The sequence below is a fragment of the Glandiceps talaboti genome, chromosome 2 (assembly GCF_964340395.1).
Source record: "Glandiceps talaboti chromosome 2, keGlaTala1.1, whole genome shotgun sequence".
Lineage (NCBI taxonomy): Eukaryota > Metazoa > Hemichordata > Enteropneusta > Spengelidae > Glandiceps > Glandiceps talaboti.
Window position 1 is genome coordinate 32,939,354 of NC_135550.1, and position 15,939 is coordinate 32,955,292.

Sequence of the window (15,939 nt, forward strand, 5' to 3'; positions counted from 1 at the left end):
TCCATGTCTATCCGGGAACCATGTGACGAGATGTGATTAGGAGATGTCACATTACGGCAGTTAAATACGTATTCTGCGACTAACAGCGTGTACCAATCAGCTATATCCTACGCAAATGACTAGTATTTTTGCCCTGTGTGTACGTCAATTGTACTATGTAGCAGGACGTCCTCGAATGCCTCAGGGTCCGATGTATAGAGGAATTACTGACCCACACCACTCGATCCTTGATATTTATAGTCCTCTAACAACGTACACAAAATTAAGTCCCGAATTTCCAATGTTGAACCCTGATCTATGACCCGTTAAATCATTACATTACAGCGCTCTCATTGGCCGATCGAGCTCCGAGAACGTCAGATCCAGACAGTCTCGACTGAGGGGAATCTACTAGTGACAATGGAGGTAGTAGTGATCCAGTTGGCCAAGTCATCTGTCTTAGCTATACAACACGTTCATCCGTATTCAAACTATATGCAATAACTTTCTCTTTCCGCAATGTTGTTAACGTCACCCACACTTGTTTATTCTATCCCTTCTCAGATGTGCTCTCCCAATAAATATCCTTGACATCGTGTTCTGTCGATATGTTCCGTCTATACATTTTCCCATTTAGTTTATACAATTTACTTATCTCTACCAGTGAATTCAAATTCTATCCTATCGTACACAGATAATTCATGGGGACTTTTAGGACACTTTTCTTTTACCGGTAATTGGACAACACTTTTACATTGTATTTTTTTATGTTTTTTTCCCGGCTCAATAATTTTTTCTAGCTTTTTTTTTTATTTTCGTAAATTGTGTATAAAATAGATGGATGCTGATATATCTATCAATACAATTCCGTTACTTTTTCTGGGGTTTCATTAAACTTTGTTACACACAAACATCAAATTCACGCAACCTTGCACGTGAAACTGGACCAATTATATGGAAGACGCCAAGTCCGAAAGAGCGCCCTCTCTCAATCCCTGGTATGCGTAACTCTTAAAATGACCAGACTCCTTCTATGATGGTTATGGGTATGCCAAGATCTCAGTTTTGGAAAGGAAAATGGTGTTTAAACGAAAATGAGATATAATAGGAGGTAGATATCTCACTATCGAATTACAGTTAGCAACTAACACTCGTTACCAATCTGTAGTCAATGACTCACGAACAAACTGAGCTTTCCTCTCTAAATAGATTAAACTTCTCACGCTCCTGCTTCTTAGTAAGAGGCTGTTTTTCATATCCCGAGAAATAGTATAAATGAAGTTTGGTGGTTACTAAGAATTGCGCCCAGAGATTAGAAGAAAGTCCTGGTTCAAGTTTAGGACATGGTATCATGTTAATACATAAAGATCCTTCCAAATAACCCTTACTAAATTCCATCAAATTTAGAAACATGTGCAAGCCACTTAGTTTCGTCCCAAGAGGGAACTTAGTTTAACCGAAAGCGTCGTATCTTGCATAAGATTGTTTCGAAACCCCCCCCCCCCCTATTTTTTTTAAAATAAAAATACATTTGACTATAAAACAAGATATTAAACACGTTAGGTTTGCAAAATCTAAAATATTGACGGTTATATATATGTAAAGGGAGAAAACACATTTTGTTGACTTGTATTTTTATCCCTTTAAAATGTATTTAACATTTTCTGTAGGTTTAAAAATTATTATTGACTTTCTCGATAAAATGAGTTATGCATATGCAATTAATGACATGACTGTGCGAATTTCATATTATTGCTTACTATTGTAAGTGGTTTAATTCTATGGCCGGTGGCAATGTTCTTTAGTCCAGCCATTTCCCGTCATAATACTCAAGCGACATAATTGTTATATATGTATTTTTTTACCGAATGACCCTGTTTCTACTTCTGAAATGCACACGCAAAGAACTCTATATACTGGGAGGTATTTCTTTTCGAATTACGAGATATTTAATACTTTTCACAAACCATAGAGAATGCATTTGCCATAGGCACAGTAGATGCACTTTGACTAATTTTATTGTGTGTACAAAACACATGGAGTATAGCAGTGACAACTCACCAAATTGGTTGTGACATGCACAATTACTGGCGGCTTGGGTAAATGGAATACTTCTGGTTTGCTAATGTCTAGATGTGAACACCAGGTGGCAATGGAATGTTTGTGCCATAGACAAGCATGGCAATGCACTGTTCTGGCCCTTTTCCTTCGAATAATCATGGAATTTTCATGGTTACAGACGGAAACATTTGGAACTACGTCACGTTTTGTTTCCTATAGGTCCACTCAGAGTTAGTGTATGTATATTAGTTGACTTCACTACACAGGAAAAGTCTTGGAACGGCGGTATTAAAATCGAATAAATTATTCAAAAATTCATTAATTTTCTATAAGGACAGCATGTGGGTATATCTACGTGCGTGCTGATATGCGGGAAGTCACAGTGACTCACAAACGTGGGAACATGAAGAATTGCTATAAATCACACACTTGCTGTATATTTGTGTTTAGGTAGAACAGGTTGCAGTACTTTGATCCCAAAAGAAAATATCACATTAACTTTTAAAAACATTTGCGACAAAGAATCTGACCACGTGGCAACAGATTCTCTTTGCTGCAAACATAAATAATCACCAAGGATAAAGTCCGTGTCCTGTCCAGATTCTAAGGCGATCAATGCCCACTTAGTTTCCGGATTCCCCACCCTAATCTCTTATCTTGTAACGCAAATCATAATGTTTGTAAGTTATTTTAAGCGGGGGCCAGGGTAAGGTGGTGTGGTTACCATCTAACCGCCTATCCAATCCACTTCAGACCTAGAGCGCCTAAATATTTTCGTACAGCAAATGGTATTTTGGTCATATAGTTACTAATTTGTTCCACTTGAAATACTCATGACTCAACATTCACTTTCTAATGGAAAATGGGTTAATTTGTTCGGTCTAGACAGGAACGATAAACTTATGTTACGCTGACATAGATACAAGTATTACGAGTGTGAGGCTTATACCCATTTCACACTAGCACTCATGCAAATACTGTTGTGAAATTTTAGAACACGACAGTATATATCAAGTTCATATAGGAATATGCAATTGTTTCGGCGGTGGAGAAAACTATTTAAAAGAACAGTGTGGTTGCCTGGGTAATGGCTACTTACATTTGTCGAAACCTTATAGGTTTACTTCTCAAAAATTAAGAAATTTTTTCGACAACTAATTGTGTATAGCCAAATTTGAACAAAATAATGCTACTGTACAATGTATGAATTTGCACACGAACGGAATATCAAACGAGTTGAACGAAGAGGAATGTAGGATTCCTTTAGCAAATGTTTTATGAAGGTTCTAACTTGTATAAATGAAAGAAGTTTACGGTACGTGTTGTCTTTGGTCTCATATTAGGTGCAATACGATTTCCATCGATAGGATAGCCAAAAAGAGAGACAAATATACCCCAGCTATGTCAATTATGTGTTGCGGCCAACAAAAAACACTAACGTGATAAGAAATAATCGACGATTTCAGTTTTTGTTTACATTCGAACTTTGTGATTTGCTCATCACTCTTATGACTAGTTTATGAGACGAAATCTTATTGAGGCAGTTTGAAAATTACAATATTGAAATATTTTTGCATCAGGTTTTGCTCTACATGCAATATTCGTCATATCCACGTTGTTATACACAAAAGTCTATCACCAGCAGTATATGTGTATGTTTTCAAAATTGATTTCAAATGAATACTAAACAAGTGCTAGCTATGACTTTGCATCAACTATTTCAACAACACTAGTTTCCTTATACAATGGAGATACATAAAAACAAACGAATAAAACTTATCCGGATCCAAAATACAAACCGGAGGGACTTATGAGGGATTGGCACCGAGATTTTTTTTACCGAATTTGAATGTAGAACTTCATCATTTATCTTATTAGCAAATAACGATAATATACACGTGGTTTGAGATTCAAGTTAAGTAGATTCTTGTCCTGCTGTTTGAGCTCCGAGTACGATTATTGATATCAGGAACTTTAATTTTTTACAAACCAAAAAACCGAAATAATCACTGCATTATCTACTTCATATACCAAGTTCTCTTGTACGATCTACAACTACAAATGTACCAATACGAAAATTGTTTAAAAAATAATTGCCGATCATTTTCTTACCTCGTGACTGCTTTAATAAAATTGATTCTGTTTGCTCTACCAACATTGCCGAGCACAGGATTTTCTATTACAGTATATTTTAATAGACGCTTTGGCCGCTAATTTGGTACATGCAGTACATGAAGAAAGAAGGTACTAATTGTGTGTCACTGCAGTCTGCAATTTAAACATACATGAGGAATACAGTGCATACATTAGTTCCATATTTTTCATTGTTTCCATTATAAAAAATTAGACTCATCAAATGAGGCGTTATGACACTTTCCCCCAATTCTACATACGATATTCAAATCAATGTGTGGTTAATGTTTCATCCTGGGGGATGCGGAGAGTTTCCCAATCGAACTATTGATATGTACACGGTCACTTGTAATATCGTGGGCACAAATTTGATGTACACAAGTTTCAGACATGAACTGAAGTTGATTTCTTTCAGAAAACACGAACTGTTTAGTAATTCTCTAACTGGATTCTTCAAGTGTAATGAGCCGACGTCTTGGTCTAATTGTGAGAGGGGCTATTTTACTTGCGAGATTAAATATTCCAATGTGAAAAGAAAGTAACTAGTCTAGTCTAGCACCAGCCTAAGTGAAGACAATTATGTAAGGTAGAACGGTGATGAACTGCTGCATGAAATGAGATTTATGATTCGCGGTCCGAGTATGTGCTTTTGATACAGCCACACACTTCGTGTAATGATACCTATTAAAAGAACTCCATTTGGTGAGAAAACAATCTCGAAATATTGAGTAAATTTGGGAAAGCTCTTTTTCTTGAGGCTTTGTTGTTATCTAGAAATAACAACAACAAGAACAAGAAAAGATTGGAGACTATGTAATAAATGAAGCAAATATTCCCCCTTTGTCTGTCAATGGGACTAGAATCGTGACTACGCAGCAGACGACACGGTCAATGGCGCGTACATTTAGGAGAAGTTAAATCTACAAATTTGGTTGCTGATGACGTTATTGATTTGATGGCACCTCCACATCGACTTCAAGTTGGCTTCCCAATGGCTAGATTTCAATGTGTACAAAGAATATATGTAAAAATATTGGAACCCCCCAGTTATCGTAACTGTAATTAAATAAACCAATTTCTATTGTATCCAGGATTAGGTGAAAAACAAATTCAGCAAAGAGGCAACTCGTTTGGCAAAACATGACTTAAAGGCTTGAAAAATAACAAGACAGACAAGCTAAATAATTGGCCTGGAAAATCGCCGACGGTGGTTATTATTAGTGAAAGTAAGAGTGTCTGATACAGGTCTTTTGTTACTATACTTAAGATGTGGTTTTCTTGTTTTCAGCCTTTGTCTTGGGGAAGATGAGAGTGGACATTGGGCGTTCATGGCCAGTTGTTACTTTTGGTCACTTGTGTCGAAAATCGGGGTGACAGACGCTACATTGACATACAATACATCGAATGCATCAAATGAGTCAGCTTTATTTCCATAAGTCTTATTTACGTGAAAGAACGACAGGCTTCGGCTAAAGGCGTAAATCCTTCTATTGTTAACCAATTAATACTGTCTAGTAAAGTTGCAGTTTTGTTACTAGTAGGTGTACATGCCGGTGAACAAGGGAAGACATAGTCCAAAATCACACACACAACTTCCATTTTACACCGTATGAGTCTGTCCTTCTCTTACAAAAAAAACTACATACATAGCAAATACCGCCCCCTTCTCTAACAGTCCCAAGTCGACAACAATGTCAAAATACGTATTTACACAAGATTATAACAGCTTTAAAATCACTTTGATCCTAAAAGTTACCATTTTCACAAAACTGGTGATACGTGCTAAAAGCTTTATGATATTTGATAAATGAATTATTAATACATCCATTAAAATCATATTTGCAATCATTTCAGAGAGTGAAAGATGCTACAGTTTAGGATTTGGAACATAAATTTTCAGAAAAGCACCACGTTTGTAATCTGAATTCATGGTTTCATGATATTACTTGTTATGTGTGTGGCCAATCACTACGATTTATACCTACCTAACCTAGGGTTCAACAAATGTGGTAATATCTCTTTTAAAAGCTTCGAAACCTTTGTGGTCTAGATAATGTCTTGAAAAGACTAGTAAAGGAGGTGAAAAAAGTATTAAAAAGAAAAAAATGTTCTTGACAAAATATACTGCACAGATGCGTGTATTTCAGAACTAAATTGGTATTTTTGGTGATAACACTGTCTTTACAATATCGACGGTAGCATTATAGTTCTTCGCTACTGCTCCCATTGGTGAAGCTGTTGATGTACACTGCGACAAGTTAAAGTTGATAGTGGAATTATAAACAGCCACATGCCTCTACGACCATATCTTCGTATGAACGCAAGACTACATTGTCTTCGTTATCGAAGTATAACATGGATATGGCGGACAGTTTAGTTGGTGCACAGCAAGCTTTAGATTCGACCAAATTCGGATCAATCGAATTCACCAAAGTTTGTATAATAGCATGATTTGTTCCATTCAGGTGATCATTGAGCGGAAATGGACAGTCACCGTTGCAATGGAAAGCTTCATAACCGCTTGGTGCAATCATCCATTCTTGCCAGCCAACTTCACGAAAGCTTACATAGAGGGGACGTCGCTGACAGTCCCCTACTATTTCTGGTGGCTTAGGAGACTTCTTTTTGCCCTGTGCACGAGAACGGCGTTTAGAACGATGTTCACATCGACTGTTGTCCTCAGAAACCACAACCAAAGTAGGCTGATGGGCTGAAAAGCTTGGACAATACGTCTGATGGCTTGTCATATTTTTTAGACCAAGGCCTGTTACTTCGACTGTAAGAAGGAGACCGTGATTTGAACCCGGTTGCCGTTGCCAATTTTCAACCGAGCTGAGAAGATCATAAGGTCTCCAATTCTGCTTGTTTCGCTGGAGATCTCGCGAGGCCAAAAGCTTCAGTTTCCCTTTGGCATACGACACGTTCTTCGCATCTGCATTGTTTAATATTTGGTAAAGTTTCACAGTGTATTTCAAATCATGTGGTTCCATCGAAATAGAAACACTGTACGGGAACTCCAGACGTATCTGAGCTGACTGTATCTTCTCATCAGCTGGAATATTTGAAATGTTATAGAAAAGTCTGCGTCGGAAACAAATGTCAGTTTTAGTTATGTACGACTCCTTCGACGTCAAACCTGCGATGAAAGTAACAAAGAAGAAAATTAGGTGGGAAAACAATAACAATATTCTTACAATTTGTAGCGAATTGATTAACCGGTTTTCATGAAATAATGATTTTGTCAAATATTTTAACTTAACTATGTCAAGTTCAAACGATAATGTGATGCAATCCGGATACAAAACATAAATGCGAAGTAAAACACGTAATTGAATACCACTGTGGAAATGTTACCAACTTGACTAAGATTACAATTTTGGATGACACTAGGGTGTTTTATTGGGCGACCAATTCCAATTTCAAATGCAAAAAGTAAGTTGACCAATCACAGCCTGGATATGGCTGTGACAGACCCAAGGCTTATCAACGACTTGTCTGTTCATTTTCGGTTGATTACACTGGTTTCTGTTACAAATATGGGTTTAAAATAGTGTTCCAATCTATATATCTTTTGTTTGTCATCCATGCCTGGGGTATCACAAGTGGGACAATGTAAGGGGCTATGATTCGAACTGTGACGGTGAACTGGGGTTCACCCTGAACTGTGTGAAATATGGTAAACGGAGACCTGACGTAGCAGGCATGACGGATTGATTGCGTACTAGGTCGTGCATTCAACAAAGGTTTGGGGTTAGAACATCACAGACACATGGTTGACTAAAAATTTACGGCTAGCTATACAGAAATCTTTGTCTACGACGAGTGATATGATTTTTCACACCTCTAACTTTCAATATATGTGGCAGCACTATGGTGTTAATGTGTATGTAAACCAACTATGTATACTAGTATATCACTGACCTCGATTTGGAAAACTGCGAACAATGTTGCCCGGAATGTTACTGTCAACAAAGTGACATCTCGGACTATCCGATATCTGCTTGTTCTTTTCCACTTGTTTATAGAGATCCAGCATGAACTGAGGAACTTCTACATTTGGTTTTGGTCTTGGTCTTTCACTCAGGCCCAGGGCTGCTAGCATTCGCTTCTCTAACATCTTCGTGTCAACCAAGTTCGTTGGCGATGCTAGACTTGACGTAAGCAATATCGCCAAGAATATAACTGCGAGAAGCTTTCTAATCATGGTTGAGACATTACTTGTAACAGACATTCCGAGACGGTTACAATTTCTCCTCAGATCTTGGTTACAGATAACAGGATGTGACGTAATAATTGGCAACACAGGTGGACCTTGAGGTCGTTAAAACTATTCCTTGGTGACGAGAACTCCCAAAATTGTCGAAATCAATAAGTGTGGAGTGGTGGAGAGACGAAACACCGTGTTCAGCATTCAGACGGCCTCTTCTTGTTGATAAGTTTGTTGGAGACGTCAACCCACATGTGTCTGCTCTCCTGCGGCTTACAGTTCAATGCATCCGACTATACAAACTGCCCTCAGTCTGGTCAGACAACCTCATGAAATTCTAAATATTATCCCTATTGTTTGTTTTTCGTCCTAAAACCCGACAGACACCGATATGTATGCAATGTCTAATGAGGGGTCTTTTCCGACCTAAGATAAATTCGATTGTTTCGATCTCAACACCGATAGTTTCCCAAAACAGATACAAAATTAAATGCTTCTATTAGCACCTTGGTATCAATTAATAGATTATAGCATCAAGAGAAAAATGCTCTGCACAAACATAATGTGTGAACCCAAAGTTTTGTCAGAATGCCAGGTTCTTTGCCATTCTTTACTAACGATTCACACATGCTTTTCACCACACCTGACACAATTGTTGGAATTCACCAACATTTGCATAAAGTCTTTTGTTTTCCGTGGGTGCATCCCCTACATGCCGAAGTGTCTCGTGATGCCAAAAGGCTCCAAGTCCTCATAAGTCATATTATATTTGGTGACATGAAGTAGCCGTAATATCTCCCAACACAAGAGATCAGACCCGTTTTCTATTGAGGTGCAGCTGTTATTGTTCGCACTGCTCTGTCTACTCAAAATAATAACTCGAAAATCTCAATGCAGTTACTTGGGGTTACCAACATAACCCCAATTTTTATGATGGCATGACAAATTAGGCAAATAGTTGGTGAGTGGACAAACTGCATAGAAAACAAGACGATTTCCACTTGTTTTTGAAACTCAAGTAAATGGCTTTGTAACAAAGGTAAATTGAAGAGAACATACACTTACTGGCTTCGATGGGATTTTTGAGACACTTGAAGAATTCTTCATTTTAGGGGTAAGTGAAAGGAACTAAACCCCCGTCTTCTAGTAGCTGGGTTATTTCCGATGTTGTACGACGGAACCTACGGTCCACGCGACTGACCTTATTTGAATATTGTCGAGTTGACAGGTGTTTCAAAATCCACATTCGTTTATTGAACAAATTTGAAATTCGCCATAAACCCATTGCCAAGCCTACACATACACGCCATGGTTTAAATTACGTACTTCGGACTATTTTCTTTCAATAAATACGGAAAATGATATCAGCAACTTATTTCACTGTGATTATCAACACGTAAAAACAAGTAATTTACATTTCCTTAGTGCAATTTGTATTTCTTAGTTTGTTTTGAGAAGTTTATTAAAACTTTCAAATACTGAACGATAATAAAAGTTTGGTTTTTTTTCAAAAAGAAAAAATAATAATATCGCAGACTGATTTTATATGGACTGGTCCTGTGAGAACATAACGGAAAAACCCGGGATATGCCATTTTATGTATAACCCATTTATATGGGATAGAATTAAGAGTATTAAAATAATGTACTGTTACTTCTACTTTGTGAATGTCGTTTCTTTTATTTTTTTTGTAGACATTTTGCGATAGAAAGAAATCGTCATTAATTTTAAAACATTGCGTTTTCTTATTCAAAAACCTGACTGCTTTTGAAAAAGAACAAACATAATTTGAGTAGCTTGATCTGGCGAGACAAAAGGCGGCAACGACTGACTAAAAAGTAACAATAATTGGCCATCAGTTCGTTATTTCCACTGGTTGGCCGAATGACCTGCACTCAGTGCCCTAATGACCTGTCTGGTCCAAATGCATACCATCCAATAACAGTAAAAATTTGACAGCTCCAACCACCCGCATAAACCAATCAGTCTGAGCGTGTTTTGCACTTCTCATTAGCCAGTTAGTCACCCACACCGTTGATCGATCGACTGACCAATACGCATTATAGGCTATCAATCAGCCAGACTGTTGATCAACGCCTTATAACTAGACCAACCAACCAACCAACCAACCAACCAACCAACCAACCAACCAACCAACCAACCAATCAATTCTATCAACACAAAATCACGTCTCACTGAACAGAAAAATAGCCCATCAAGTGACCAATCGTCAAAACGCCTGAAATAATACATACTGGAAATATGTACAGATAAACGGCGCAAAGTTTGATGAACCACGTTCCTTGAACAGAAGATGTTTTCACCTGCTTAGGTCAGCAATAAATACACACGCACAAAACACATAATGAAAACCATGTGGTATGCAGGCAGCAAAATAAAACAGAAAACAATCATAAGGAAGTTTTCACTGGCTGTGAAGAGCTCATTTTTAACTTACTAGTAATGTTCATACAAGCTCTGCTCATATGTTAAATTATAGTTATCCGGTCCTATTCTCTTTATTTTACAAGGACAAGAATATGTACTTGCCCAGAGCGAGATCGTCAGGTCGTATGTCGCAGATCCGAGTATCGGTTCACACCGTTACGTGTGTATATGTACAAGTGTTCATACAAACTGTTGTTAAAGATGGTCGGTTTTACAACACACAAGGTAAAAATTCCATGTATGTGTTTTTATCCGGAACGAATTTCGTGATTCCGAAAAGGTTCGATGTTCAACTTTACGAACAGTGCACTGTGAAGATAAAACAGCCTACACAGGATTTTTAAACATACACAGTTCTGAATAGTTTTATGTCATTAGATGTACAATGAAGAATTGCTTCTCAATTTTCTTTCATCCAAGGAAATAAACTTGGAAGAATAACTCTTTTTATGATTGTTGCTAATGATCTTAACGTCTTGAACTGAGCTAATTATAAGTATTCAAACAATTTAAGTGAATTAAAATCGCCCTGACTTGAACTAAATGACGTTCATTACACGTCAGTATAACCATTGAAATGTTTTATGGTACAATACAATACAATGTTGTGGAAGAAGAAGACAAGGAGTGGTCTAAGGATTAGCTGAGCAAAACTAATCCGTATTAGGTGTCAGACAACCAAGATTAGGCGAACTTAGCTGGGATAATTACGCCAATAACTAAATCAAAAATCTTGACAAATTCAGCTCAAGTGTGAATAATAGAATGTGATTTGATACAAAAGAATGAGTCACGATTGTACATGAATTACGCGGTATTCTATGTTAGCTGGCTGTGTGACGTCACTTACAATTTTGGGAATGAAATCTGAGACACTAGAATGGTTTGAGTTCAGATGTTCCACTATTAGTAAACACGTCGAACTTTATTCAATGGGATTGAGTAAGCTGTTTAGCATTAAAAGTTGGTGATGGCAGTGGGCAACTTAAAAGTGGCCGTATGGATGAGGGTTGGGTATTTATTTGGGATTTTCAATATATAAAACAATTTTATCGTGACTTTTTTCTTGAAAAATCAACGTGAAACAACATTGGTAAGTCTGTGTTTGTAACTCAATACTTTGCAAAAAGCTAAAAAAAAAATATATGCGTAAAACATTGATTATTGTATGTACAATAACAAAGATTTTTACACATTTATTAATCATTTGCAATGTACTGAGTTACAAACAAGGACTTGGCATATATTATTTCATATTGATTCTTTAAAGAAGGAAGCCATGATAAAAATGTTTTATAAATCCAACATATAAAATAAATACCCAAATCCTCATCCATATGGCTACACATTTTTGTAAAATTGACGAAACGTGCTCTTTCCTAAAACATGGGAAACCACTTATTAATACTTTTTAGGGAACGCGGTGAAATTGTATCAAGTAATTTCTTCGAAACAAAGAAACAATGTGTTAAAATATGGGTCAAGACTGTTTTCGTATTAGGTTCGGATTAGGATTATATGTAAGGTGTGAAAACCTGGCAGAAGTAAATTGATAAGATAAGTCTAATGCCAGAACCTGCAAAGCCAAATAACAGCGAGTTTCTAGTATTGAAGTATAATTGATGTTATGATGGCGTCACGGTGAATCGGTATCGAATCGATACCTGGATATAATTTACCTTACAGTGTCAACGTCAATGTACATAGTAGTCAAGTTGTAGAGATATAACGTCAACCCTCTGTATAAGTTTACGATTTCCGATAGGATGTTTGTTGAACTTTCATATCCATAACTATCCTCCGTAAATGATATCACCGTTATTGTGGTTACCGTGACAGTAAGTGGAGACTATGCTATACGTTGATTCATTCATGGAAAAGTAATCACTAGCAAGGAAATTATCATAGTTTTAGAAGCTCGGTAGACCTTCTCGAGGTAGTATCAAGACGGGAAGCCGAAAATGACCAAGTGTCGCTACGCAAAATCGTCGTCCAAAAGTGAACAGATCAAAGCTATCGGTAAATTTATTAGCTACTACAGAACTTGATCAACATAACATCAAACACGTGCACAGAAACCCCAAACCAATATAGAAAACAATGTTTCGGTTATAATGGTCTAAGAATAAACGAACAAAGGACAGGACAAAAGAAAGGACGAAAAATAGGGAAAGTTTACCGATAATTCTACAAAATGTAACTTTGTTTTGCCATTGTCTTCCATTGTCTATTTACAGTACGTCAAGAAAGGCCAGTCGGTCACACCAGATTTTACCGCAAGCAGTCGGCGTGGGAGGACTTTGCCGCACAAAGTTGGAGCAAATGTTTTATATATGTCATCTGTAGGGATACACTACAGGGATTATTTTACAATTTTGTACAAACTTATGACGAAATAAGCAGGAGCTTGGTTTACAAAATACGTCTATCCGTATAAAGAGGGTTAAGTGGGCACAAGGATGAGTTTACATGAACTTGTGTCTGCGGGGGAGAGTTGAGAAGGGTCAAAGGTTAAGATCGTCATTTGATGGGGAAAACATGAAACCCGAGGACGGATGTTGAATAAATTGTTTTCTTTCTCGAGAATTCATGGGCGTAAAGTTATTTTAAGACTTAAAATCACACATGTTAATGCATTTTAACAATTACATTACGGAGGGTCGGTTGCAAAACGTGAAAACCAGAAGCAGTTTAGTTTCGACACCAAGGATCGTGATGAGACAAAATTTCCCACTGAACAGCACTAGCTCAATTCATAAACAAAAGGCGCTCTCTACGTCGAGACCATGGTACTTGAATGTGCCTAGTGTTTATCACCTTTACTCTGAATTCGCGGTGTCCACAGACTATTGTCGATGGTATCTGAATAAATGAACTAGGGCTCATTTTGATATCTACTTTCCAGAAATTCAGAATGTATGTATGTATGGATGGATGGATGGATGGATGGATGGATGGATGGATGGGTGGGTGGGTGGGTAGGTGGATGGATGGATGGATGGGTGGGTGGGTGGATGGATGGATGGATAGATGGAAGGATGGATGGATGAATGAATGGATGGATGGATGGTTAAATGATATTGTAAAAGAAATAAATACATTAAGCTATGCAATGTGCACAGTGGGTAGATTCTTTCGAAAGTAACTCGAAAGACAAAACTACATTTATTTTATTACATCACTGGCTATGATAAGGTATGACTATATTAAAGAAGTAAGTCTGTTTTACCGTCTGCATGTGTACATAATAAGCATATTAAACTCCAAACATGTCAAAATATGCCGATAAATAACGAATTCAGAGTGGGCAAGTGTGGTCATGGTACTACACATGTACTTTTTATGGATATATACAGTATATATAAAACATCACAGACAAGAAACCATTCCACGGACCGGAAGCTGTTTAGAATTGTTTATGAAAATATTAGAATAACATAGAAGCGGTAGTTTCACCATGTTACACACGACCTGTACCAACTGACAGACAGAAGATGGTTTCGTCGGTTTCTCTGGAGATTGGACGCTGTCGTCATGGCAACAATTCCCGAGTTAACGACTACCAGAAGGTAAACAGGCCCGATCTCATTTTCTAAAACTTTGACATTTTATGAAAGACCGTGATAATCAGAGAAATATCACATTGTTAATCCAGGAGTTGAAATGAATTTAAATATGGATACAATTGATACTCTTATTCTGAGTAAATTCTCACGATCCGGAAAGACAAATTACGATGACCTCTGGGTCATAAATCTGAACCTTCATAAACAAAACAGAGATCAACAAAATCCCTCTTGCTGCCATATTTACTGCACATGTGTTTGAAGTGGGTGGACATTAGCCAGATATCCTCATCGACGACACGGATTAGCAGAGAGGGTCATTTACTTGGACGCTTATCCTCTTTAGATGCATTATTTGCCTCACATGGCCCAATCTGACGAATCAAGTATTTTGACATGTGGAGATTGAAACAGTTTATGACGTAGTTAATCTAGGCAGTGAACTCCTTATCATATCTACCTTGCACCCTCCTTCTATCAATCTCTCTGTTTGTGTGTTGTGTTTCTTGCGACAGGTAGCCGATGCTCAAGACACTCTATCGAACACGTGTGTATATATTTGAAGTGAACGGACGTATCTAGTTACATTCGTACATGGCATAAGTCATGTTTGTAACCACCATTAAGCGTTTAACATATAATTACATAAATGACTCTTTGCATCATATTGTTCTGTTTTCTCAAATACACGCGACAGAAAATCTACCGTGACAAAATTTGATTTTTTTTCGGAAGTTGGCGAAACACAACTAGTCTGTTATATAACGTATATAATCTTTATAATTCGTGTGTACTTTCACTTGAGTCATAGTTCTTCCATTTATTCAACTACTGAAAATTTCCCGTCGGATTGCAAACCTGCTGAACGAGAGATTAAATGCGAGACAGTGTGATGTTTGCCCACTTGAAGAAAATCTGGGGAAAATGTGGTCCTACTGATGTATAAACCAAATATTTAGTCGACCCTTAGCCTTTCGGATGATACACGACGGGAAGTGAGATGCGAAGTTCCGTTTCTTAGTTTATTAGAATAAGTAAGTTGTAGGCAAGCACTACTTTCTGAGTACCCCTGTACACAGATTTTATTTGAATAAACTATTTTCGAATAGCTAGGTTTACCGTGTTGTCGAAACATTCTTTGGCTATAGAATATTGTTTCCCTTACCCCAGGTGTCATGGCGTTGCTACGCTGTTATTTATGGTAGTTGTTTTATTAGTTGTGACGAAGGCAGTGACGTTGCTGTTTTCAGTTACAAATAAAAACATAATTCTCGACAAAATTAGCCCACTGTCCATGCATCTCGAGATATTCAATATTTACTTAGAAAATTGTACCCGGTGTTGTAAAAAAATCCTTGGGAGAAATCTTGACTTATTTAGTTCGAGTTTTCAGATATGTTAGAAAAAACGGAGATAATAATAAAATCCAAATAGACATTCCATGATTGACTAGAAAGATGTTGAAGTTTGACATACTTTACCATTATTCAGCCTACTTGTAAAACTCTTGTTATTTCACATCAAAAATCTTGATTCATTGTCCAA

General features: G+C 37.2%; 1 protein-coding gene across 1 annotated transcript; it reads right to left on the minus strand.

Moving 5' to 3' along the window:
* Positions 1 to 5,596: 5,596 nt before the first annotated feature.
* Positions 5,597 to 8,404, minus strand: LOC144453317 (univin-like). Its single transcript, XM_078144576.1, has 2 exons — positions 8,095 to 8,404; positions 5,597 to 7,309 (listed from the first exon to the last, which is right to left on the minus strand). Exons 1-2 carry the CDS (start codon positions 8,402 to 8,404, stop codon positions 6,450 to 6,452), a joined length of 1,170 nt encoding a protein of 389 aa, XP_078000702.1. The 3' UTR covers positions 5,597 to 6,449.
* Positions 8,405 to 15,939: the final 7,535 nt, after the last annotated feature.